We start from the raw sequence: 25,106 nt of genomic DNA, 5'->3' as shown, positions 1-25,106 counted from the left end.
GAAAAATGTGCAGAAAATGAAGTTACTTAGGTGAGACTTGGAGTCAAAAGCAGTCTCAAAGCAGTTATTTCTCATAACCATTATACTTTTTATTACATAACGAATTATACTTCTTTCATTTTTTTTCTTCCCTAGTGTGTATTTGGAAAACTTAACCAAATTATCTGCGATATAAAAAAGCAAGGATGTCTCTATGCAATGAGATGATAATTAGCTTTTTCTCATGTGTTTCTAATGAATGGTTAAAGTTGAAAGCATTGTCAATTTTATGCATTTCTTATTTTGAGGTTGGTACTAAAATGAATATAGAACATCCCAGAATTTTGAAGAAAAATAGCTTTTGGAAATATTTTGTCGAATAGGGTGTGTATTTGGTTTATATTCAGAATTTCTTAGATTTGATGTGTTATGTTTTTATTATACTTAAGTAATATTATCCTGTATCATCAGGTTTTAATCATTTTCCTGGGCAAGGTAGAATTGATTGTTTTGTGTGAGGTTGTTTGTTTGTTTTGTTTTTTTTATCTTCATCATCCCTGACAGAAAGCAAACATTTTAAAAAAACTCCAGTGATGAGGACTTCATAGGCTTAGTAGGAAAGTGTTTTCCAGTCTATAATTGAAATCAAGTTGTGAATAGCTTGTTTATCAATTAGAATATCTTGCCAGAAACTGGTAGTTAACCTGATGAGAGTCCCTTTCTTTGTTAGTCCTTACAAGAGTCATCAGCAGTTATTTATAATACTTCTGCCAATTTCATAAGCAGATAGCCTTATCAGAATCTGTTGACTTGAAAGTACTGAGGTTCTTGTGTAGTTACTGTTTTTTTCCCACTGATTAGTCTGAAGTTCCTGTTGCCTGTGTGTATGTAAACCTTCAATGGGTTTTGCTGGGTTTGGCTGGGTAGAGTTAATTTTCTTCATAGCAGCTAGTTATGGGGCTATGTTTTGGCTTTGTGCTGGTACTAGTGTTTGTGGCACACAGATGTTTTAGTTACTGCTAAGCAGCGTTTACACTGAGTCAAAGCCTTTTCTGCTTCTCACACAGCCCCACTGGTGAATAGGCAAGGGGGGGGCACAAGAAGTTGGGAGGGAACACAGCTGGGAGACAGCTGACCCCATCTGACCAAAGGGATACTCCACACTATATGGCTTCAGGCTCAGCATATAAAGCTGTGGGATGGAGAAGGAAAGGGGAGGGACATTTGGAGCAATGGCATTTATCTTCCCAAGTAGCTGCTAGGTGTAATGGAGCCCTGCTTTCCTGGAGGTAGCTGAACACCTGTCCACCAGTGGGAAGTGGTGAATGAATTCCCTGTTTTGCTTTGCTTGTGTATGTGCAGCTTCTGCTTTACCTATTAAACTGACGATATCTCAACACACAGATTATCTAATTTTTACTCTTCCAATTCTCTCCCTAATCCCACTGGAGGGAGTAAGTGAGCACCTCTGTGGTGCCTAGTTGCTGGCTGGGGTTAAAACGCGACACTGGTCATAGGGACTTTATGGATGGAAAGACAAATGGAAAATGTGATATTTGTGCCTATGCTCTAAGAAAGGATTCTTTTTCTTCCTTGGAGTAAAGCTAAAACAATGTGGTTTTTTAGAAAAAACAAGTTCCTAAAGATATTTTAAGTGAGATTTTGTCAAAGCATAAATGAAACTTTATTCTGAAATGTGTGTATGTAAATCCAAAAGCCTATAATGAACTTTGCTCCATGAAGTACAGCTCTTTTTGAATTCTTTTGGTAAACATACATCTCTAAGTGGAAAAGTGCCTGTGTATTTCAAATTAAAGTTTTCTACTGAAAATAGTGTGAGATTTAGCACTTGCAGGATCAAGTAAAATCAAGTAATGTTCTGTTCTTAGAATAAATTTTCTCTTCTTGCTTTATATTGTGACTATATCTAATACTGTTTCTTTTTCTTTTTGTAGTAGGCTGTGCTGAAACAAAAATGCAAGTAAAGAAACACTGGATGAATGAATGAAAAGCCCTGCTTTGCAATCCCTCAGCATGGCAGGACTGCAGCTCATGACCCCTGCTTCCTCCCCAATGGGTCCATTTTTTGGACTACCATGGCAACAAGAAGCAATTCATGATAACATTTACACGCCAAGAAAATATCAGGTGCTAGTGATAATACTAATATAGTAATGACAGAAAAAAAGCACAGTTAAATCCATTAACTTAATAGGAGAAGAACCAGAGCAGCTGGAGAATGTGCAGTGTTGCAGGCAGTCTAGGCATTTCTCTCTCACAACTCCATGTGTTGGGAGTTAACTGTGTCTCTTTCTGTAGCGTAGCTGTATTGTACATTTGTAGCATCCCCAATTCTCTCATCTCACTTTGCTCTATCAAGCAGGATAACTTTTAAGCTGAGTATTCTCTGTCCTCTGCAAAATGCTTTTGGGGACAAATGTAGTAAACATTACACTCTGCGTCTGGATTATATGCATACAATCATGTCTCCTTCCCCCTCTGACCTTTTGCCTCCTGCATGGTACGTTTTGATTTTTGGTTCACATACTGGTCAAAGCTTCTGAGTAATGTCAGAAACCCTATCAGGGCACTCTTTTTCTTTTGTTAAGGAAACTGTTTCCGAGTTCTAGAACTTCAGTTGCCTTTGCGCTGTAGAGGTGCCTGAAAGCTAGCATTTGCTTAGTATTAGTGGAAAGCTTAGATAACTTTGAGCTAATGTGCTTGCTTATTTGTCTCATTTAACATATATAGCTAGTATTAAAAGCTCTAGCCTCTTCATTGAAATAACATGTCTAGTTACTTAATCCTTTATTAAAAAGATAGCTAAAAAGCTATTAAAATAGCAGCAAATTGTGATACTGAAGGATTTCGGATTTAGAAGGTAAACTAAAGAACTGGAAAGATCTCTAGAGGTACTACTGACTTGTCTATAGTTTATTTATCATGTGTTATGTTTTTGTCAGCTTTTTCACTGCATTGCTGCCAGTAAGAACGTTATTTTTTAACCTAGGTCGAACTGCTTGAAGCAGCTTTGGATCATAATACAATAGTCTGCTTAAACACTGGCTCAGGGAAGACTTTTATTGCAGTACTACTCACTAAAGAGCTGTCCTATCAGATCAGGGGAGATTTCAACAAAAATGGAAAAAGAACTGTGTTCTTGGTCAACTCGGGTAAGAGGAAAATGTGTACTAAGTTCCTAAACATGCTGCTAATATATTCCATGAAATATTCCTTAATAGAAGTTGAGTGAAAGCAAAGCTGGGAGGAACCTTTGCATAAACTCTTCAACAGCAAAGATGCTAAACTGATTAAAGAACGTGATACCTTTTATCTTTTGCTTATAATCCATTTAATACAACCAGTTTACATCTGATATTTTCTCTTTCCTGCTTTAAGATTGAGGCATTGAATCTGAAGTGCAGTTTAGTTACCAATCTATATTTTTGCTGTGGTTTTACATGGAGACAGTTGCCATGTACACCTGTTTTAACATTAGTCTAAGCGAAAGATCATGTTATGGAATATGATACTAAGTAATATGACACATATCTTGAAACTTAATGTATGAAAAAATATTTGTCATTGAGATTTTTTTAATATTTTTTCTTAAGCAAATCAAGTTGCTCAACAAGTGTCAGCTGTCAGGACACATTCCGATCTTAAAGTGGGAGAGTATTCAAGTCTAGAGATAACTGAATCATGGACAAAAGAGAAGTGGAATCAGGAATTCTCTAAGCATCAGGTAATGTATTAAGTACAAATCATAAATATAAGCAGAGCCTACCATAAATTAGGCTTGGTTAAAGCTTGCGCTTTACTTATACCGACACTTTTCTTTTGATCTAGGTTGTGGTTATGACATGTCATGTTGCATTGGCTGTTTTGAGAAATGAGTATTTATCCCTATCTAATATTAATCTTCTGGTGTTTGATGAGTGCCATCTTGCAATCCAGGATCACCCGTACCGTGAAATTATGAAGGTGGGTTTTCATTATATGACTGTTCTAATATTTGTTTGTGGAGGAGGAGCCAGATGGGAGGGCTGCAAAAGTGGGTACCACTTAATGCAGCTTTTGCTACCAAGGAAAAATATCAGTGGAACTGTATTTGGGATGTTCTGGGACTGTAATGAATTAAGACTTAAGTGAAATTACAGGATATGTAGTAATTACTCTATTTTTCTTTTACAGTGGGGATTAAAAAAAAAAAAAGTGGCATTAACAGAGAATAGAGCCTAAATTTGTGGAATCGGCAAAATTCTGTAAATTCATTGATAAAATATTTGAGTTTGGGAATGGGATGTACTAATCAATTTTTATATTTTTTAATGTACTGATTTCTAAAGATGGTAGGGCTCTTTGGAGATGTTCTTGTCTCTGTGTGGTATTTGGCTTACACAATATGGAAAACCTGTATAATAGGTGTTTTTCGAAATTTCTCTTAAAGTTTAACCCAGAGCATGTGTCTTTTTATATTTCAGATGATACTTTACTTTTTACATGGTGTGGGAGTTGTAATGATGCATATGTTGTGGATGTGGCAAGGATATTTTGTGCAATGCTGTTTATTTCTTTGTGTTTTTCCACAATATAAGTATTTGCATTTAAAGGTGATTACTGTTAAATGTTATTCAATTTCTAGTTTAAACCTCCAGTCAATAGAATAGAAAATATCTTGATTCCTTTTCCAAAACCTTCTGTTGGAATGCTTGTTTCAAACTCAGCATCTAAGTTTGCAGTCTGCTAGCTTGATGGTAGATTTGCAGAATAACTGTTGTAAGGTATTTTATTCTCTTTTACCTCACAGATCTGTGAGGATTATCCATCATGTCCTCGAATCTTGGGATTAACAGCTTCCATTTTAAATGGGAAATGTGATCCTGCTGAGTTAGAGGAGAAGATCCAGAAACTGGAGAAAATTTTAAAGAGCAATGCTGAAACCGCAACTGATTTGGTGGTCTTAGACAGGTATATTGTACGGTTATGGCTGTTAAATTGATGCTTGCTTATTTATTTTGGATAGAGGAATAAATTTGTAGAAATATTTCCTCTTTTAAATTTTAGAAATGTTTATGTGTATATGATGACTTTTCTTCTGTTTGGGATGGGGAGGGAATGTTAAATTGCTTTTTGAGTAACCAGTGTTGGACTTCTTACCTTAATGGTAGAGAAAGGCAAATTTGCCTTGATATTTTCTGTAGCTGTTAAAAAAAAAAAAAATAACCATTAAACAAACCAAAAAAGACCCAACAAAACAACTAAAAAAATCCCCCCAAACTGAACAAATGAAAAATCCCAACCAGGCAACTAATTGAAAAAAAAAAAACCAAACCAAAACCAACAACCTAGCATATCACCAACCTGTGAAATTCACATTCCAAAACACATTTCTGAACTTGTGAAATGAGCTGTCTTATGTTGAGAGAATAACTGGTTTATGTTAGTATATGCCATAGTATTGCTATTTAATTTAGAAAAATGTTGCAACATCCACAGTACAAAGCGTTCTTAATGCCAGTATAGTTGCATGATTTTTTTTCTTTTTTTTTTTTTAATGAGTAGCCTGGGTTTAGAGTATGATGAAAGACAGACGAAGATGAGAAAGTATTAAAATCAATATTTAAGTAGTGGAGCAAGTGAGTGTTTTCCTCTATGTTCTTATAGAACGTAGAATCCTGTGGATGTGGTTTAAAAATAAAGGTGGTGATAATGTGGTAATTTGTTGTAGAGGACAATTAGTGTGAAATAATTCATATGTAGCATGTTTTCTTGCTCCAGCTTTACTGTGATGTATGAACTAAGTTTCAGACAAAGGCAAAAGTTATTCCGTGGAACGGGTGTTTTGTTGGTATGTTTTTTTGAAATGCATTTTTCTGGACTTGGTTGCACCATTTACTTTTAAGAATTTGTCACTCATAGCTCTGCCGTTCAAGAACAGTAATTACTTCACTTGTGGAAGTGTTTATATATAATCTGAATTTACATTATCGGGTTTGTATTTGTTTGGCGTATCAGAAGAGTATACTTCAGAATACCAAAAGTAAAGATGTTAGTCAAATAAATTTAAATTACTTTGTCTTAAGTTGTCCAATATTTGAAAAGAAGACAGTGATGTTAGCCTCCTTTTAGGAAATGTAGTAGATAGAACAGTTTTTTAGAATTGGTTAATGTAGTGTTTGGGGTGGTGGAGGGTATTTACTTTGGAGTATTTAACTGTTACTACTCGTCATTGTTAATTCAGTGTGGGGAAAGAAACATGCTTGAGCAGACTCCATGTTGCTGTTATTTGCTGTATAACCTTATCAGGCTGAAATAGCTCTGACTTTCAGAAACTACGTTTAACTTGATCTTTCCCTTCATTTAAGATATACTTCTCAGCCATGTGAGATTGTTGTAGACTGTGGACCATATACTGACAAAAGTGGTTTGTACGGAAGATTATTAAAGGAGTTGGATGAAGCACTTACTTTTCTAAATGACTGCAACATATCTGTACATTCAAAAGAAAGAGATTCTACATTAATTTCTAAGCAGGTAAGGACATTAAGCTATGTGAAAAAGCCAAGGAATAGAAATCATACTACTGTTTCTTTGCCATGTGTATCACATTACTGAAACTTTCTAAGCTAGCCAGCCTGGAGTATTTAAGCAAAAAGACTTCTGATTTTTGTACTTGTTACAGTGCAGATCTTTCCATAACTGGGGAAAAGCTTGAAAGTCAACTGTTGATTAGAAGCTCATTTGGTTTGAGAATCGTGTACTCAAATTTGCTTGAGTTAGTAAAATAATTCTGCACCCTGATGTTGTGTGTTCTTATTTCTGAAGTCAAGAATTTGACACCCCTGAAAGACAGAGAGTATTTTCCTAGATCAACGAGATGCTAAATCACGCCTAGCCCTTTAATGACTTGCTCAGTCAAAAGACTCGAGGAGTTTGGCATCGGGATACACCTGATAGAGGAAGAAATATGGGGAAAAGAGAGAAAAGGAACAGACGACCAGGATGGCGTGTGTGATTATACAGGGATCAGAATTAATATAACAATATCCAAACAAACCAGTACGAGTATAACATTTTAGCAAATAGGGTCAAAACTATAGCTCTTATCCTTGATTTTCTATCCCTTAGATTACCAATGGTAAATAAACAACTCTAATCTTAATGCATAACCCACAAACAATAATAATTTTGGAGCACTCCTAGGGGTGCCACTTATTTTCCCAAAAATTTTACAGTTCAATTTTGTAACCAAATCCCACTGGCTCAGATAAATTTAGGGGGCTTAAATCCAGAGCGTTAGGAAACTTGAGTTATGTATAAAGCCTCATAGTAATCTGGTTTCTCCAAAGGATAGAATTTTGGATCCCAAGGCCAGAACTCACAAAACACTGATGATGACATCCTCAAGAGTATCCTTGACCATCACTTTCTTGGTCCCAGTTGAGATCGGTGGGTCTAGATCTCTCTTCCTGAGGAGTAATAATAGCATTAACAGAGAATATTAACGGAGAAAGGTGCAACTTCTTTACGAAAAGAAATATTCAACTTGGGGAAACCCAAAATCTCTAATAGTGAAATAGTATAGTGAAAGTAGGCACCTTAATCATGTTGAATACAAACACAAAATCAGCAATTCTGACAATAAATAAATAAGCCAATCAGTTAATCAGCCTATCTCAATACAGGTATAGTGAAAAGTAGCCACATTAGTCATACTAAACACAAAACCAAAATCAACAGTTCTGGCAAAATCTAACTAAATAAATCGCAATACAGGTATCCACGTTAATCATATCAAACACTTTTTCCCACAACTGTTGATTTTGTCTTAGTCCATCTTTATTAGCAGAGGTTTTAGCAGGGCGTGTCAGGGCATGTTCTTGGTCCATGTGGCTCCATGGTTGATCACTGAGTTTTTTTCTGGTTTGGTTGAGTTTTTCCTAATAAAAAGAAAGAAAAAGATAACTTGGTCCAAGATAGGACCAATTTTAAAAGAAGGAACAATCCAGTGTGTATTTATCTTATTCTCCTTTACATGGGCATTGGTGGCTACCAATGCATACAGATTAAGTGTCATTTTTTAAAATAAGGGGTGCCTCTCAAAATGTGGGAGGCTCATCAGGACAGGCTGTCCTGGGCAGTATCTAGATTTGCCGGGTGGAAAAGTAGCTGATAAATCCCCATGTGTTTTCTGTGAGCCATCTGAAATAAGCCCACTGGCTGCTTTGTGGCTCAACTCTGCTAAAGGTAGCTCCACTAGTTTTCTCAGCCTGAGGGGGCTGGTAAACAGATCAAAATACTGGGGTGCACAGCCAGGACATGGGGGTGCAACTTCCCAAAGTTACAGAAATGAATCCCAACCTGTTTGGATCACAACCTGATCCCCGAACACAACCCAGGCCACTTGGATCCGACCTGGCATGTGCACCATAAGGGAACAGGAGGGAAACGGAGAGAAAGAGAGAAAAGGGGAAGGAAAGAAACCACCACATTCATGGCAGCAATGGTTCTCAGGAACATGTGGTCGTTGCAGCAGTGGCTTCTTCTAGTGGTCCAGACTGGTCTGATCGAAGTGATGGTTGAGACAGAGCATGAGAGCATGGGAGTGAGAGAGCCACTGCTTGGTTCCTTGTGGGTTCTTTTTATAAGGCCTGTCTGACCACCATCAGCATGCGTTGGGGTGGTCTTGCCATGTGTCTATTGGGACGGTCCGGCCTGGGCAGTCCGGTGGGTGGAGGAAGGTGAGGGGTGGAGCAGTCCCCGCTGCTGCAGCCTACCTATCCCTGCGGCAGCCTGCTCCGGGTCCCGAGCTCAACCAAGCAGGGAGAGCAGTACCCACTCCTGCACTGCCCCTCTGCTGAACCTGGCACCACAGGCAAGCTGGCGCCACAAAGCACGCAAATGGGCAATCTTCAGGCAAAATGTTAAAGGCAAAGAAAGAATTGTAGTTGGTCTTTACACACCTTCATGATCTTCCGTGACCATTGAATAATTCAGTACAGAAGAAGAAATAATGCCTCAGGAAGTATTTGGAAAAACTGTACCCAGGTATATTAAAAGATGAATAAAGTAAGAATTTGGGCAAAAATTCCAGCCGTAGATCTACGCCTTGCTGGAATAGAATTCGAACCTCAACCTTACCCTGCCTTTCTGTGAGTTTGTCCCTGTGCTGTTATGCAAGATGGCAGAGTGAGTCCAGAAGGCACAGTGTATAGAGCAGGGATTTATCACATGCAGGGGCTTTTTTTTACCTCTTGGGCTTCGTGGTTTGAAACTGCCTCCTGAGGTACAACTGTATAGGTATGTAAGTCCTTATTTAACATGAAGTCAGTACTGAGTCAGGTTTCTTCAGCCCAAAGTATTCCGGTTTCCATTAACATTCTTAGAAACCCAGCACTCTGATGCTGTCCAGAAGAAGATTATTTGGGCCAGAAGGAAGAATGATGCATAAGGCAGCCCACACTGCTGCGTGGGGAAAGGAAGTCCTAGTTACTTTTGTGTGAAACTTAAAATGTAAAAGGCTAAAATATGTAAAGAATGCTGCCAGTGTTCATCCCCAGGATTTGCATAGGCCAGAAGAGTGGATTAACTGCTGTACTGCTAGAACACATAGCCCTCTGTGCTTGTTTTCTGATCCAGTAGCTCTCTAAGAAGATGGAGGCACCCATAGTGAGAGGAAGAAACCAGCTTTCAGCCTGAGGTGCCTTTGATCTTGGCACTGGAGACCATCAAGCCTCTGTGCGCAGTTACAATTGGTTTTGATAAACTTTGCCTTTAAGTCTTACAGCTAACAGACTTCAGAGGGGATACTGTAAGGAGGATGATAGCCTGATTAGAGAAATTAAAGCAGCGACTGAAAACTGTATCATCCTGACTGTTATAGTTCTGTCATAGTACATCCATATAATGAGTCATCTTAATAGTATTGTAAGTGTACCCCCTTTCTGGATTCCTAGTTTATTGCTTGACTCTTGAGCAGGAAACAACATGCCATCAGATAAGATATTGATGGTATTCAAGTGCCTATGCCATAGTCCGAGTAGAGTATAGTTTGCACCGTTTTTCTTGTTCCACCCATGCATACAAAGCCTTGCTTTTTTCTTTTGAGGCTAGACTTGCTAAGATTACTCTAAGGCCCCTGTACAACTTTCTGGCTAGGTACTTTTGAAACCCTGGCAAGTATTAGTAACAAATAAAGTAAAAATGCCCAGTATTAGTTATGTTAAATATAAAGGATAATAATTTCTGCTTTGTTTATGTAGCTGCCTCAAGAAGTAATCTGCTTTTTAGCATAATTATCTTAAGATAAATTTCAAATTACAGTTGCACAAAACTATAAAATACTCTTTAAAATTGTTTTTTTTGAGATTCAGAAATATACAAAATTGAAAGTTTAGTTGTAGTCATTTAGGGAGGAAGGGGAAATTGTAGAAACACCAGCGTTCCCAAGGTAATCTAAATAAAAAAGCAGACTTCCACATACTTTTATAATAGAACAGTTGTCATAATCCTTACAAAGATTTTGCTATATGAGAAACAAGATCCCAGTCTTAAATGAGTAGTTTGTGAATGTACTCTTTGAACTGATATTTGAATTAATTTCTTGTAGGTACTGTCAGACTGTCGAGCTGTGTTGGTGGTTCTGGGACCCTGGTGTGCAGATAAGGTAGCTGGAATGATGGTGAGAGAGCTACAGAAGTATATCAAACATGAACAAGAGGAGCTGCACAGGAAATTTTTATTGTTTACAGACACTTTCCTAAGGAAAATACATGCACTCTGTGAAGAACACTTCTCGCCTGCCTCACTTGACCTGAAATTTGTAACCCCAAAAGTAATAAAGCTGCTTGAAATCTTGCGCAAATACAAACCATATGAACGGCAGCAGTTTGAAAGTGTTGAATGGTATAACAATAGGAATCAGGATAATTATGTGTCTTGGAGTGATTCTGAAGATGATGATGAAGATGAAGAAATTGAGGAAAAAGAGAAGCCAGAGACTAATTTCCCATCTCCCTTTACTAATATATTATGTGGAATTATTTTTGTGGAAAGAAGATACACAGCAGTTGTTCTAAATAGGTAAAGCTTTTTATTTGAAACAAGAAAAAAAATCATTTAAAAAAAAGATAAAAAGCCAGACTAACTGCCAGTACACAGATGGTAATGTTATAAATACATAGGGAGATTGTCTTATTTTCAGAACTCTTGTTTTATAAAGTTGCTTTAAGAGATCATACTGGATCTGTATAAAGAATAACAGAAGACTAGTAACTCTGGCTCTGTGTATCTGAGGTGGGTGGGAAAAGCAGGTCTTTCAAAATTGTACTCAAGGGCTTCTTTTGACCCAGGTTTGTAATGTGATTTCTTTAGAAGTCAAAATGTGAAATACTGTACTTAACCTGTAAAATAGCCATATACTGATTTGTCTTAATCTTTAAATTTATATTTGGAATGGATGGTGGAAACTTCTCTTACTGAATGCAATACTTCTGGAAAATTTACCATTACCTTACTAAATTACAATATTATATGATCCAAGTCCACAGAAAATCAGATTTGCCCTTGCACAAATCTCTCCTCAGATTTACCGGTGCTGCTTTAACAGTTGGTGTTTATAAAACTCCTATTCAGTCAAACACTAAGCACTTTCTTACGTTCTTCACCAAGAAAAATATGAACCCTGGAATATTTGCCAAGATATACTTTGCAATGCTCTCGTTTCTTATCAGTTCTTATTCCTGAATGCGATCCGTGTTGGTTATACAGAATACTTATTTGTTAAATGCTGGTTGCTGCAAACGATGAATGACATCTGATTTATTCATCTATTTTGATTTGGGGTTTTTTTGATAGTGTGCTAGATGCCCTGTGTAGTTTGTTTATTGCATTCTGGATATCTATGAATGTGACTCTTCTGTTGTTATGTTTTTGCCCGAGTTAATAGTTTGAGTGCATAATATTTTCTTCGATCTACAGGCTTGCCTATGTCATTTTTTTGGTGCACTTAATTTTTTTTCTTTGCCTGTTTTGCATTTTTTAAATGTTTACATAAATATGCAGTATGTGGCAGACTAAGCCATTGGGTGAGATGGACGTGTTCTATTAATAACTCCTGAAGAAATAACATTAACAGATTCTTGTAAACTTTTGCTGAGCTGAGTATTTCATTGTCCTACAGGGAGTGAACAGAATTGTGAATATTTTTTTTCTCTCTTATGAATGTGTTTTAAATTATACTTAATTTATACTTTTTCCACTGTGTGTTCTTATAGACTGATTTATGCACTATACTATATCTTAACTGCTGTTGAATCTGACAGCATATGGTAACTAAATAGGTAACCAGATTCCTCTACCTTTTAATCTTTAGGCACCTTTGGTACAGGTTATTTTCAGACAGAAATAAAACTATAGGAACTTTTTATCCACTTTGAAAGCTAGATAGCAGACTCTCAAAATGCTCCTTTACCTCATATTACACACCTGATCTCAAAATACCTGATCAGCAGACCTGAGCTGTGGGAATTAAGACTGGAAGCCTTCAATGGAGAACCTCGCTCTAGGTTTACTTCATTTGAGTAGATTCGGCTCAAGGGCCTCTGCTGACTGTGGCTGTACTTATGCTGTATATACAGGTGGAAAGACTATCTCCTGAATAAGGAAGTGATGAGCGTTTGAATTACTGTATCAAAACCACTTGAGCTTCCAGTAATCTGGTATGGATCATTAAACAGAATTAAGTTAAAGCAGAAATATAATTTTTTTCATATTTATTACGGTAATATTTAGGTACTAGAGTCCTTTCTGATGAAATCTATAGGTCTTGATGACTGAGGAAAGGCAAAATTCATGGTAGTGTTGTACTTTCTGAGAGAAAAAGGTAGGTAGAAAAGGGAACTTTCTTTGATGCAGAAATTACAGCTGACCTCTTTAGAGATCTGTAGCAACAGCCACTGTGCATATTGTAAACACTACAAGTTAGAAAAAAAATGAAGAAAAACGCGAACCCTAGTTTGTTCTTTGATTATTATTACACACACTGATGAAGTGATTTACTTACTGTCTTATTTGGTATATGCAGTTGAATTCTGGTTCCTATAAGTTCTCAGAAGATAAAAAAATTTCTAAATCCCAGCTTCTATTTTCATTGTGGTGCATCTTCACTGCCTTAGAAAGGAGTCTGAAAGCAGGAGTTTTGGTACCTATTTGAAAAACACCACCAGTTACCTACCACTAATAATATTTTTTAACCACTATTCTGAAGTCTTGATTGTTTCTTAAGAGCTTCCCAAAGATGTGCACAGTGAAATGTTTATTCAGATATTTTTTAATTGTCCAGCTCTATAGTAAATGAGATACAGTAAGAATGTTTGATATGCTTAGTAGGTAATCAAGCTAAGCTATGTATGACTTGACAGAAATGCCATGTGGAAAAAGAACTTAAAAAAAAAAAAGAATTAAGTTTTTTGTCCAGTTATTAACCCATACTTTCTTAGTATGTCTGAGCCTAGAGTAGATACAAAAATGTGCATTTTAGTACAGGAGGATCCTTCTAGTGTGTCTCTCTAAGGATACCAAGCTATTTCTAACTCCTTCATTCTCTTACCTATTATTTCCTGTCCATTCCAGTTTTAACAGTTGCAAAGGAAGGAAGTTTTCAAGGTGTTTTATGTTCCTATAAATCTTGTTTAAAATAGTGACCACGTAAGGGGAAGAGACTTAAGTAGTTTTCCAGGGGTAGAAGGGGCAGTGAGAACTTTGCCATTTTCCATCTGGTTTGACAGCAGCTTTCTGGGCAGGTGATAGACATAGAGCTGGGGACTGGCATAAAAATCGTCTTGTACATAAGGGAGAGCTGCCAAAGATGTCATTGCAGAAGGTTTGAATTACTGTTGGAGGTATATAAAGGCAGACTGTCCTTTGGATATGAGGAGCACCTGATAATGGGTGTGATGGATGTGCTATGAGCAAAGCAGTACTGGGATGGCTATAGTGAGATACGCAAGGGATGTAATTTTTTTGGTATATGATCCTTTGATTTTTATTGGTTCTGCTGCTCAAAAACTTGTTACAGTTGGAAATTCCAGATTCTGTCCATGCAGAAAACAGATCAACTAGGGACACCACAGCATAATTACTTTCATTACAGTGTGGTATTTTTTAAATCCATGAATGCTCAGTTCTAGATTTAGCACATTAGTTATATGAGCGCTCTTCTATGTTGTCTGTAAAATGAAAGCACTGCAAAAGCCAGCCTTCTCTGCTTCTGTAGTCCAAAGAAGGAGTAAACTGAGAGCATGGATGATCCTCACTTCACTTTTAAAGAATTGGATTCAATCCTGTGATTGTACATATTTTTGGGTTAACTTCAAAGATGGTTAAGTGACTCACTGTGTAGGCTGAGCACTGCTCTTTAGAAAACAGGTCAAAATTTTGTCATTAGTATACCTGAACAGAATACATGTTTTAATATTAGAGAGAATAACAATCTATAATTTAACCTAAAAATTAACACCCCATATTGAGGAAGAGTGCTTTCTTGAGTGAGCAGTTACAGGTGTTTTTGTTGAAATCGGTCATCATTTACAGAAAATAAGATTAACTAAAGTAGTTGTGAGTAGGATGCCTTAACAACAGAGAGCCTTAGAGTAATGGATTGGTTTAAAAATAGCTGATTTTGCCATGATAGGTGTGAAATGCATGCCATCCATGCACACTCCTGCTGTGTATCTATGCAGTCTGTTGTGTATTAGCCTTTCAGGGGTTTCGAAGGAACTAGTGTTTTTAATCCATTTCTGGTTTAATGTGGCTTGATTGCAACACTTTTATTTCTTTCTTTTCATGTAGGTTTTGCAAACAAAAGATTATCTTCCATTTTCTGGGTTGTGTGACTTCTAAAAACACATGCAATATTTTTTAGGTTGATAAAAGAAGCTGGCAAGCAAGATCCAGAACTGGCTTATATCAGTAGCAATTTTATAACTGGACATGGCATTGGCAAGAACCAGCCTCGGAACAAGCAGATGGAAGTAGAATTCAGAAAACAGGAAGAGGTAACTTAAATATTTGAAACTAACAGAACATTTTGCTTTCCTTTTAGTATTTGTGCCTTTAAAAACAAAACAAACCAATGGGCAGAGTCTGGAGCACAGTTATTAGAAGTTCAGGGAATACCACTGGTTTATCAAATATGCATACTTATTGGAGATACAGATGTTCTTCATAATAAAAAAAAGAACAACCAATGTTTAGAGACGTTGCTATGTCACATTACATAAATTAAAATTTCATATTAAATCATATTTGTGTCTAGTCGGATCACCAACCATCTAATTTTTCTGCATTTAAATATCATGATTTTTACCTTGCTTAAAGCGTGTGAAGTATTTTGAAAGCATTTTTCCTTCACACCCAGCTAGGTTGTCCTATTCTTCCCCCCAAACCTTTCCCTAGTATTGTTTGGCAAATCATATAAATATTAGAAGTACGATCTCTAGAACGTGCTTCCCTTCTTGAGGATGTTTCAGTCTCGGAAATCATTGGAAAAGATGCTGTCTTGAAAGCAAATTTTTTTTTTCTGTACTATAGCTGAAAAACTGTAAATAAATGGATGGCATCCTGTCCATTGCTAGTGGTTGTAATAGCTTCTTGAATTCATGTAATTCCACATACCACATTTTATTCCTAGCAGTGTGCCTGTTCTGATAAATAGTCTTGCTGTGTTTCTGAAAATATGTTTTTGTATTATTTTTATATCTGCATATTTAAGGTAAGTTTTTGGTGTGCTCTCCTTGTTTTTATTGGCTTTTCATGAATCTGAGGATGGAAACAGGTCTCAGACTAACCTATCAACTTTGTCTTTATTACTTTTGCAGGTTCTTAGAAAATTTCGAGCACATGAGACCAACCTGCTTATTGCTACTAGTATTGTAGAAGAGGGTGTTGACATACCAAAATGCAACTTGGTGGTGCGTTTTGATTTGCCCACAGAATACCGTTCCTATGTGCAGTCAAAAGGAAGAGCTCGAGCACCAATTTCCAATTACATCATGTTAGCAGATACAGACAAAATCAAAAGTTTTGAAGAAGATCTTAAGACATACAAAGCAATTGAGAAGGTATGATGTCAAAGGAATGTACCTGGTTTGATTAAACTTATTGAGTTTTTTTAAGGGGAAAATATCTCATCATGTTCTGTTCTTGAAATGTTAAGATCCTCAGAAACAAATGCTCAAAATCTGTTGATACCAATGAAACTGAAACTGAACCCATTGTTGATGATGATGATATATTTCCACCCTATGTGTTGAGGCCAGATGAGAACAGTCCCAGAGTCACCATTAACACTGCTATTGGGCACATAAATAGGTAAGAAGCACATTTATTTCTTTACTCCTTGTCTTTGAATAAAAAGTTTCTGAATCTGCAATATGGAAGCATAGGCTGGGGTATTGTAGACGTTTCCTCTTAGGAATCTTGACAGGGTGTTCTTTCCTCAAGAAAGTGTTGATAGTGATATGAAGGGTTAATTTGCATTTTGTCTCTTTATCCTGTGGAGGTTCTAGCTCTGATAATAAATTTAGCTATACTGATTCCTGATTAATTAAAAGCTGCCCTGAAAACATTCAGTTTCAAAATGGGTAGTAAGATGGGGGAGTTGTTAAAACTATAAACGAATCTTTCAGTTCTAACATCCACATTTGTAATAGCAACCTATTCTTTGTTTAAAAGTAAGCATAATACAAATCCCCAAGACAAGATGGTATGCTTTCAAGGGAGCTTGCTAAATATCGTCTTTGTAAGTCCATGGCAATTAGTAGAGATCTTCATTGACAAGAAAAGGTAAATCTTAGGACAAGGAAGAAGATCCAGGAAACTATAGACTGGTCAATTTTACCTTAGTCAAATGGAATATAGTGGTCTAATGGAAGCTGTTCCCAGGCACGTAAAGAAAAAGGGGGTTGGCAGCAGCCAGCAGTTTGACTGAGGGCTGGTTTTGCCTGACCAACCTTGTAGTCTCTCCTGTACGATGAAGTGATTGACTTTACAATCAGGGGAAAAGCAGTGAATGTCATTTACTTGAGTAAATTGCAATCGCTATAGTATCATAGTAGCCAAATTCTTGAGTTGCAGACCATTTCCATGAACTGCCTGGTAAATAAAACCTCACAAAACAGTCAGATTCAGAGGATGTAACGGTAGACAGTTCTAAGGCTGACTGGCAGCTGGTTGTGTGTAGCATTACTCATGGTCCCCTAGGGGGTCCAGTACAGTTTATTTCAACACATTTGTGTTTAACATCAGGTCGAGAGAGGAGGACGTGAGTGCAGTGAAGGTATGGCTACCATTCAGAGAGGAACCATGACAAATAGGAAGAACAAGACAGCAGTAAACTCAGGAGATCAAACAAAGACAAATGCAAACGCTGGTACCTGAGATCGGGTACTCTTGTGCATCACTACAACCTTGGAACCAACCAACTTGCTGGAGACTAGGTTTTTATTAAGGGACCTGGAGGTTTTCTGCTCGGCAGGTAGTTGAATATGGGTCAGCAGTGCTCAGTATGGCCTGAAGTTGTCTGTGTAGTGTTTACACTGGTAAGGCAAGATTCCACTGAAATGTGTTCAGGTTTCAGTTTGCAGGTTTTGATGATTTGTAAAATGTTTTGTTGACATAGGTACTGCGCTAGATTACCGAGTGATCCATTTACACACCTAGCTCCCAAGTGTAAAACCCGAGAACTACCTGATCATACATTTTACTCTACTCTCTACCTGCCAATCAACTCACCTCTTCGAGCTTCAATTGTTGTAGGTATCTGGGGAGAGAAAAACATGGAAAAGCGAATGTGTTGGTATAGATGTGCCTGTAGTATTTCTAGAAGTTTGTGAAAGTCACATGATTTTTCTTTTCCTGTATTGTTCTCTGTAACTGTATTTAGATCCTGGTTGTTATAATCTATTTTTCAGCAGCTACTGTTTATTCCAAAAGCAAAAATCTTTAGATATGCTTAAAGTACCTTGTTATTTCACACATTTATGTGTCATTTGTAGGAAAACATCACTTAATGGTTTTGATCAACAGTACGTTAAGTTCAAAAACTTGTAATTTTGCCTTCTCTGGAAAAACAACATAAGCCTGAATATCTTCACAAAACTGTCATCAATGTAATTTTTTTACAAAGCTTTGCTTGTCTAGTACATTTTTGTTAAATGAAAGTAATTGCATGTAACATGCATGATAAGTAATGTGCTAATCAACTGAAGTTTAAAAAAAATATTTAAATGTCTGTAGGGTCCTCCGATGAGTTGTGCAAGACTGGCTGAGAGAGTTGTAGCTCTTATTTGCTGTGAAAAACTGCACAAAATTGGTAAGAACTGGAAAAGCAACACCTGTTTGGTAAAGAATATTTTATAATTGAGAAATTGAACACGGTACAGATGATGTACATGTACATGCATTTCTGCTATAGCCATCTACTATAGCTTCCTTTTTCTTGCCTTGTTTTGTCATATGATCATGTACTTACTAATTTAGCTTACATCTTGTAAGCTAAAGTTTAATTTTCCAGGAGAATCAATCTGGTTATTTTACATAGTTTGTCTTAAATAGCAAATGCAACATTAATACAAAACACAGATTTTGACGTTGAATATACTTATTAAAGGGGAAGAGAGTTTTGTTCTCTAGAAGATTTAAGTTGTAGGTCAGGGACTACAACCTGCAGCCAAAAAATAACTTGTTTTTTTAAAATTAATTGTAACAAATTAAAACATAAAATGCACAGCCCTAAATTTATTGTAGTCTCTGTTGTATCATAAGTCATGTTCCAAAAATAGAATATTGCAGGATTATTTCAGCTCCTGTGTCTATATATATAATATAATGTCTATATATAAAGTATAATGTCTATATATAAAGTATAATGAACCATATTCTTTATTGTGGAATGTTTTAAAGATAATTCCATGTTATGGGTGCTTTGATGAAGTAAAGAAGTATGTATGTATCTTTTAAGCAAAAAAAAATTGTAGGTCTTAGGTTTGCATATTTTTTTTCTCAGTTAAACCTTCTGATTCCTGGATTCCTACCAATAAATGTATCCAAGAATAACACTGAGATGGCTTAAGTCAGTGTTGAGAGTGCACAATCAGCAACAGTAATTCCCTTTTTAGAATGATAAAAAAATATAACTGTTCTATCTTTGTTGGCATAACTCCATATGAATGATTTTTTTTTTTAATGAGTATTTCAGTTGCTGGTTGTTTTTTATGGGCAAGAGAGTTTACTTTGCTTTGATATTTTCATTACACAACTAATTTTTTTGCATTAAAATTTCAGAGATTTTTATTTTAAATAAGTATTTTTACCAAAAATTCAACCTTTATCACTCTTTCCTCAGTTACACTTTTGGAGCCTTGCAATAGTAAATGTATTTTGAAAACAGGTATTTTCAAGAGCAGTCACATCTACTGAAGGAACCAAGATTTGATGTTCATAATGCTATTTCTTTATACTCTCATAATATTCAGGTGAACTCGATGATCATTTGATGCCAGTTGGTAAAGAAACGGTTAAATATGAGGAGGAGCTTGATTTACATGATGAAGAAGAAACCAGTGTTCCAGGAAGGCCAGGCTCTACGAAGCGAAGACAGTGCTATCCTAAAGCTGTTAGTATCACTCACTGCTGTACGCATCTCTGATTAAATGATGAGGGGTGTAGGTTTTAAGCTGAAAGAGTTGAGTTAGATTAGATACTGGGAAGAAATTTTCTACTGTGAGGGTGGTGAGGCACTGGAACAGGTTGTCCAGAGAAATTGTGGACGCCCCATCCCTGGAGGTGTTCAAGGCCAGGTTGGGTGAGGCTTTGAGGAACCTGATCAAGTGGAAGGTGTCCCTGCCATAGCAATGGGGTTAGAACTAGATAATCTTCAAGGTCCCTCCCAACCCAAACCATTCTATGATTTTGTGTATTAATAAGAAGACAAAATTGCCAAGGAAGAATTACTGACTTTCTAGACAAATAATTGAAGATTAAAGGAGTTGCTCACAGAGGCAAAGTTGTCTGTCAGGCGCTAAACAAAGAACTTTTTTTACATGCTTGGTTTAGTTCGGTGACTTTGTAGGTCGAACACAGAATTTTTTAGTTTTTGGTGTAAATCTTAGAGTATCAAATAAGTATACCTTTTTTTCGCTTTTAAAAACAGTTCCAAATATGTGCCCTCCTTTAGCATATTAAATATAAGATACTTAGTGTAGCTCTGCATTAAGTAATAGAGTAAACACATCCATAGATGTGTTACAATAGGTTTCAGACACATCTGTTGGTAGACTTGTTAGATAGTATTTTTGGGGAAATGTTAAATACTTTAAAATAAAGAGTGAATGGAGAAAAGAAAGTTTGACATAATGTTTTGAAACTACTCCAGAACCTTCCTTTTTCCCCTGCAATTTTAGGTTCTGCCTGTGGTCCTTTGAATAGGACAGTTAATTTGTTTGAAATAGATTGCATAGTAGCTTCTGATAATCTTTACCTTTCTTGAAGAAACTGATAGCCCTTGGTCACACGTAGGAATGTCAGCATGTACACTCACAGAGCTACGTTACAATGCTGTATTGGATGTTCATGTGGAGCCTTCAGTTATGGTGATAGCCCTTAAGTTATTCCACTCTTGGCATCCTCCACATCCCAATTTTATTAATGGCTTAAATAATTGGTCATTAGGGAAGCTTAGGAAAGGATACCATGGGATCACGGAGTATATTACAGAGGGAATGACAGAAGAGAATACTTTTTTCTTGTAAAACCTCACAGTTAGAATCTTTGCACAGCATTACTTGGTGCTTCTTGTTGCAAGCACCTTCTCAGTCCTCTTACCTCATTAGTGATTTTTGAAATAGGGGTGACTCATCAAATGCACAGTTGTGGTATCTCTCATTCAGAGGAGTTGATTTGTAAAGTGACGCATTATTTTTTCTTGGTGTTTTTTGGAGTGGGTTTTTTTTGTTTGTTTTTGCTTTTCTTTCTTGGTACAGAATCCAAGAATACTTTCCCTTGCTTTTGTCCCAACTTTTCACATCTGGAAAAGAAGCTTTGGCAAACGTTTAAGGTTTACAAGATCCTCTTGGGCTTAATATAGTTATTAAACTTATGAGTAATTTTCCATTAAGCTAGGCTATAGTTCTGCTACAGTATAATTGTAAAATCCAAGACTACATGTATTGCTATTTAGTTTTAGATAAACAGGAGGATCGTGTTTTAGACCTACAAAGTAATGAGCTCCTACCAAACATAAAGCATGATTTCTTAAGGTCTGTGATGAATACGAGCAGCAGAGTTAAAAATGCTTGTGGCTGTTGTGAGTATTCACATCTACAAGCTAACACTGTTATTAGCAAACTTCTGTAGTGTTCTGCCTGGACAATGTGGCAATGTACCAAGTTTTGTCTGTGTGTTTGTCCCAAGTGTAGAAAAAGCATTTTTGATCTTTTTTAGCAGTTGCACTAGGGAAAAGAATCCATGTTAATGAAGCTATAAGTTCAACTGAACTTACATAAAAATTGAATTACGGGGATGTAGGGTTTTTTTTCCTGTGCATGCATGTTTTTGTCCCGTACCCTATCCCTCTGTTTTTCACTTTCTGCTGTTAGGCTCCAGAGACCTTGGATATAAAGTGTGCTTCAGAGTTACTAGCTAAATGTGGAAATTGGCATCAAAACTTCAGTTGTGTTTATTGTGAAATGCTTACTGCATTCTACAGTTAGACTTGCATTTCTGTCACAGACTGGATATGGAGGACATTTACTGATGTAGTGGAAGTTGCATCTGCAAACAGGAAGATTGTGGAGCATTGCACTCCCTTGATGCAAGAGTTCTGATAGATCTCATAGCTGCCAGGCTAGGCTGCTAACCAAATATTTTTGTTTAAGAAAGAAAAAATTACTTGAGATGAATTTTGGGTTTATTCCTCATTTTTAGGAATACCTCTCCAAATAAACATGTGAAGACTTTTTCAAAGAATAGTCTTTAGGTGTTTTTTACTGATTTTTATCATGTTAATGTTTTCTTTCTTTTTTTGATTTTTAGATTCCAGAGTGTTTGAGGGATAGTTATCCCAAACCTGATCAGCCCTGCTACTTGTATGTAATAGGAATGGTGTTAACAACTCCTCTACCTGATGAACTCAACTTCAGGAGACGAAAGCTATATCCTCCTGAGGATACAACGAGATGTTTTGGCATATTGACAGCTAAACCTATACCTCAGGTAATGAATCTAGGTCCTTCCTTTGCTCTGCATGCTGTACAACCTGTCGTTTTCCACTTCTTCTGCACCCCCAGACTGAAGAGTTGGAAATCACCATAAGTGCTGCTTGTATCTAGTAACCTCCAGAAAATAAGCAATGATATCCATCCAATCCAGTCATCACTTCATTTTCGGTTCTATTTTTGCCAAACTATTTATTTACAACTTTATTTTTTATTTTCTTGCAGTGGCAAATTTGAAATGTTCCTCGTTTTTTGTATGATGTATGATAGGAGTGACATATCAGCTACAGAGGTGGCCTGCAGTCCTACCTTATGTGAAAGCTATAGTAACAAGTCCCCTCAGCATTCCTGGTTTGCAGCAGCAGAAAAAGTAGGCCATGTTATTTGAAATTGGCATCTCTTGCTCAGGAAGATTTTTAATAGAAAGACATTTCTGTGAATGAGACTTAGCTGAGGAGGCTTTTTTCAAATTATATTTTCTGTTGTCTGCAGAAGAAAACATTTCAGGAATGTTGCTGGTTTTCACATTTCTTCTTCCATAGTGGAAAACACTTCAATTTTTACTTGATCTTATATAAAGAGAAGAGGTGTAAAACACAAGGAGAACTGTTAAAAACAAACAAACAAAGCAAACAACAATATTCTTTATGCTTTTGAAATTCCATACATAATTAAAGGTCATCAAAGGTCAAAATTCCAATCCAGTTTAATCTGCCTTGCTGTGGGGTCAGTCAAGTACTACCTCAGCCTTTGAAATAAATAACTGCTACACTATAGAGAATCTTACTCTGGATTTTCTGTCTTGATTTCTTTTGGAATTTTTTTCTTATTTAGATTCCTCATTTTCCTGTGTATACTCGCTCTGGAGAGGTTACAATATCTATTGAGCTTAAGAAATCTGGTTTTACTCTGTCTCTGCAAATGCTCGAGCTGATAACACGACTCCATCAGTACATCTTTTCACATATTCTTCGTCTTGAGAAACCTGCACTAGAATTCAAACCCACAGAAGCTGATTCAGCCTATTGTGTTCTACCTCTTAATGTTGGTAAGAACAGAGCTCTTGTTTATTATGTGTTCACTTTTAATTCCTTTAGCAACACAATTGTTAATGTTTATGTTAAATCTCAGGTGTTAGCTGTTAGAAATAATACTATATATGGTAGTATGAAAATTTGTTAGCTATATTTTTATGACTTTTTTATATTTGTTAGCTATATTTTTATGACTTCCTCAGAATTCCAAGTTAGTTTTAACTTGTTGATGTGAGTTCATTTATAGTAGGTTTCAGCTGACTCTATAAGGCTCTAAAATTGTATGTCTCCTTTGAATTTTTTTTTGGAAATAATCAAATATATGTGTAGAATAAGAAAAAATAAATTGCGATTTATAGCTTGCTAGAAAAGTTCAGCCTGGAAACTCCACCCTTGAATAACTGAGTTATGCGTTTTCCTTTTTAAGTTGATGACTCCAGCACTTTGGACATTGACTTTAAGTTTATGGAAGACATTGAGAAATCTGAGGCGCGTACAGGCATTCCCAGTACACAGTATACAAAAGAAATGCCTTTTATTTTTAAATTAGAAGATTACCAGGATGCAGTTATCATTCCACGGTAAGTATTGTGTACATACTTTAGGTATGTACCTATTGGATTTATACAAACACTTGTAATAAGGGAATGTCAGTATCTGCAACAGAATTTCTTGTAAGGAATGTGTGGTATTAATCTGAAGGTATCTGGTGGTGTCTTAAATAGTGTAAAGATTTTTTTTTTTTTTTTTTTAGTCAGTAGTTATTCTTATATAGTAGGATTTAAGTGTTTAGGCCTTCCAAGGCTCATTACCTTTTTATTAAGAATAGTAGAGTCCACCACAAAACGTACATAGTATTCTGATAAAGCACAGTGACCGCATCAATTGCTGGCCTACTGGAACCAATTATAATTTGGAAGACTGAGTGGGAGTCACACCAAGGCCTAGTAAAAAAGGTATGCGATTGGTAGACAGAAAAATTAACAAGTGAAAACGACCAGTTAAAACATCCTTTCTATTGAATGGTATTTAGAGAAGAAATTAACATAATTTTATGTGCCTGGATATGCAATGATTCTCCAGAATTGGTAGGTTTTGTGGAGACTTAATTATTCCCTGTGTCATGTTTGGCATGATATGAAATAAGAAAATGGACTGACTGGCTAGTGCTTGTACCTAGTGTGTTGTAAACAACAGTAGCTGCAGAATGGTATATGGAAGATAAATATTAGTACTTTGTTTTGGCCTGATCTGTGTTAGGCTTTTTTTGTTGTTGTTGTTGTTTCTCCTTTAAATGTCTTTCTACCTGTGCTGGTGTCTACTGTGGTATAAATGCTGGTGTAAAAAAGCAGTGACAGACCATCACTGTGTATAGTAAGCATAACTTCATATGATTAGAGTTAACGCCACAGAAGTAGGTCATAGGTGGTGTGAATTAACAGTTGCTGGACTTTAGTGAAGCTGTAGTACTTCACCTATCTGAAGATCTGGCCATAGCACCTAAACCAGTATTATTCTCCTCCATTGCCTCTCTATGATTATGATGATGATGATTACTGGGGGGCTGCAGTAGGTGGCTTTGCATGTCTTATGAGAATTAGTTGCTATCTGATAATGTTCAAGTTGGGGTGAAGCGAAAAAATGACCCTGTTTCATACATTAAGAAATCTCAGAATTTCGAGTATTTTTCAGTCAACATAAAAATGGTGGAAATATGTGCTTGTCCTTCTCTATCCTGTTTGGTTGTAAGCTCCTCACGGGGAAGCATAATACAATGACTATGTATTGGTACAGTTCAGATTAGGCATGACTGTAA

The 25,106-nt window shown here is 36.5% G+C and overlaps 1 protein-coding gene across 5 annotated transcripts in view; it reads left to right on the top strand.

Annotated features, from left to right (window-relative positions):
• DICER1 (dicer 1, ribonuclease III) overlaps positions 1-25,106 on the top strand; it is a 62,311-nt gene that overhangs the window by 21,330 nt on the left and 15,875 nt on the right. For 3 of the 5 annotated variants that reach the window (XM_054068024.1, XM_054068025.1, XM_054068026.1), the window contains exons 4-19: positions 1,935-2,127; positions 2,990-3,152; positions 3,594-3,724; positions 3,829-3,963; positions 4,790-4,950; positions 6,348-6,516; positions 10,592-11,064; positions 14,906-15,038; positions 15,861-16,103; positions 16,199-16,353; positions 17,663-17,795; positions 18,280-18,355; positions 19,518-19,657; positions 22,075-22,254; positions 23,091-23,304; positions 23,718-23,871. In XM_054068024.1, coding sequence (XP_053923999.1) covers positions 1,984-2,127; positions 2,990-3,152; positions 3,594-3,724; positions 3,829-3,963; positions 4,790-4,950; positions 6,348-6,516; positions 10,592-11,064; positions 14,906-15,038; positions 15,861-16,103; positions 16,199-16,353; positions 17,663-17,795; positions 18,280-18,355; positions 19,518-19,657; positions 22,075-22,254; positions 23,091-23,304; positions 23,718-23,871 — 2,804 coding nt within the window. In that variant the 5' untranslated portion in view covers positions 1,935-1,983. Of the gene's footprint in view, positions 1-1,934; positions 2,128-2,989; positions 3,153-3,593; positions 3,725-3,828; positions 3,964-4,789; positions 4,951-6,347; positions 6,517-10,591; positions 12,685-14,905; positions 15,039-15,860; positions 16,104-16,198; positions 16,354-17,289; positions 17,561-17,662; positions 17,796-18,279; positions 18,356-19,517; positions 19,658-22,074; positions 22,255-23,090; positions 23,305-23,717; positions 23,872-25,106 lie in introns of those variants that run through there. The other 2 variants (XM_054068027.1, XM_054068028.1) reach the window with 2 other exon arrangements.

This window comes from Cuculus canorus, chromosome 5, assembly GCF_017976375.1.
Source record: "Cuculus canorus isolate bCucCan1 chromosome 5, bCucCan1.pri, whole genome shotgun sequence".
Lineage (NCBI taxonomy): Eukaryota > Metazoa > Chordata > Aves > Cuculiformes > Cuculidae > Cuculus > Cuculus canorus.
The sequence above is the reverse complement of the archived record's forward strand: the minus strand, read 5'-3'. Positions and strand labels throughout refer to the sequence as shown.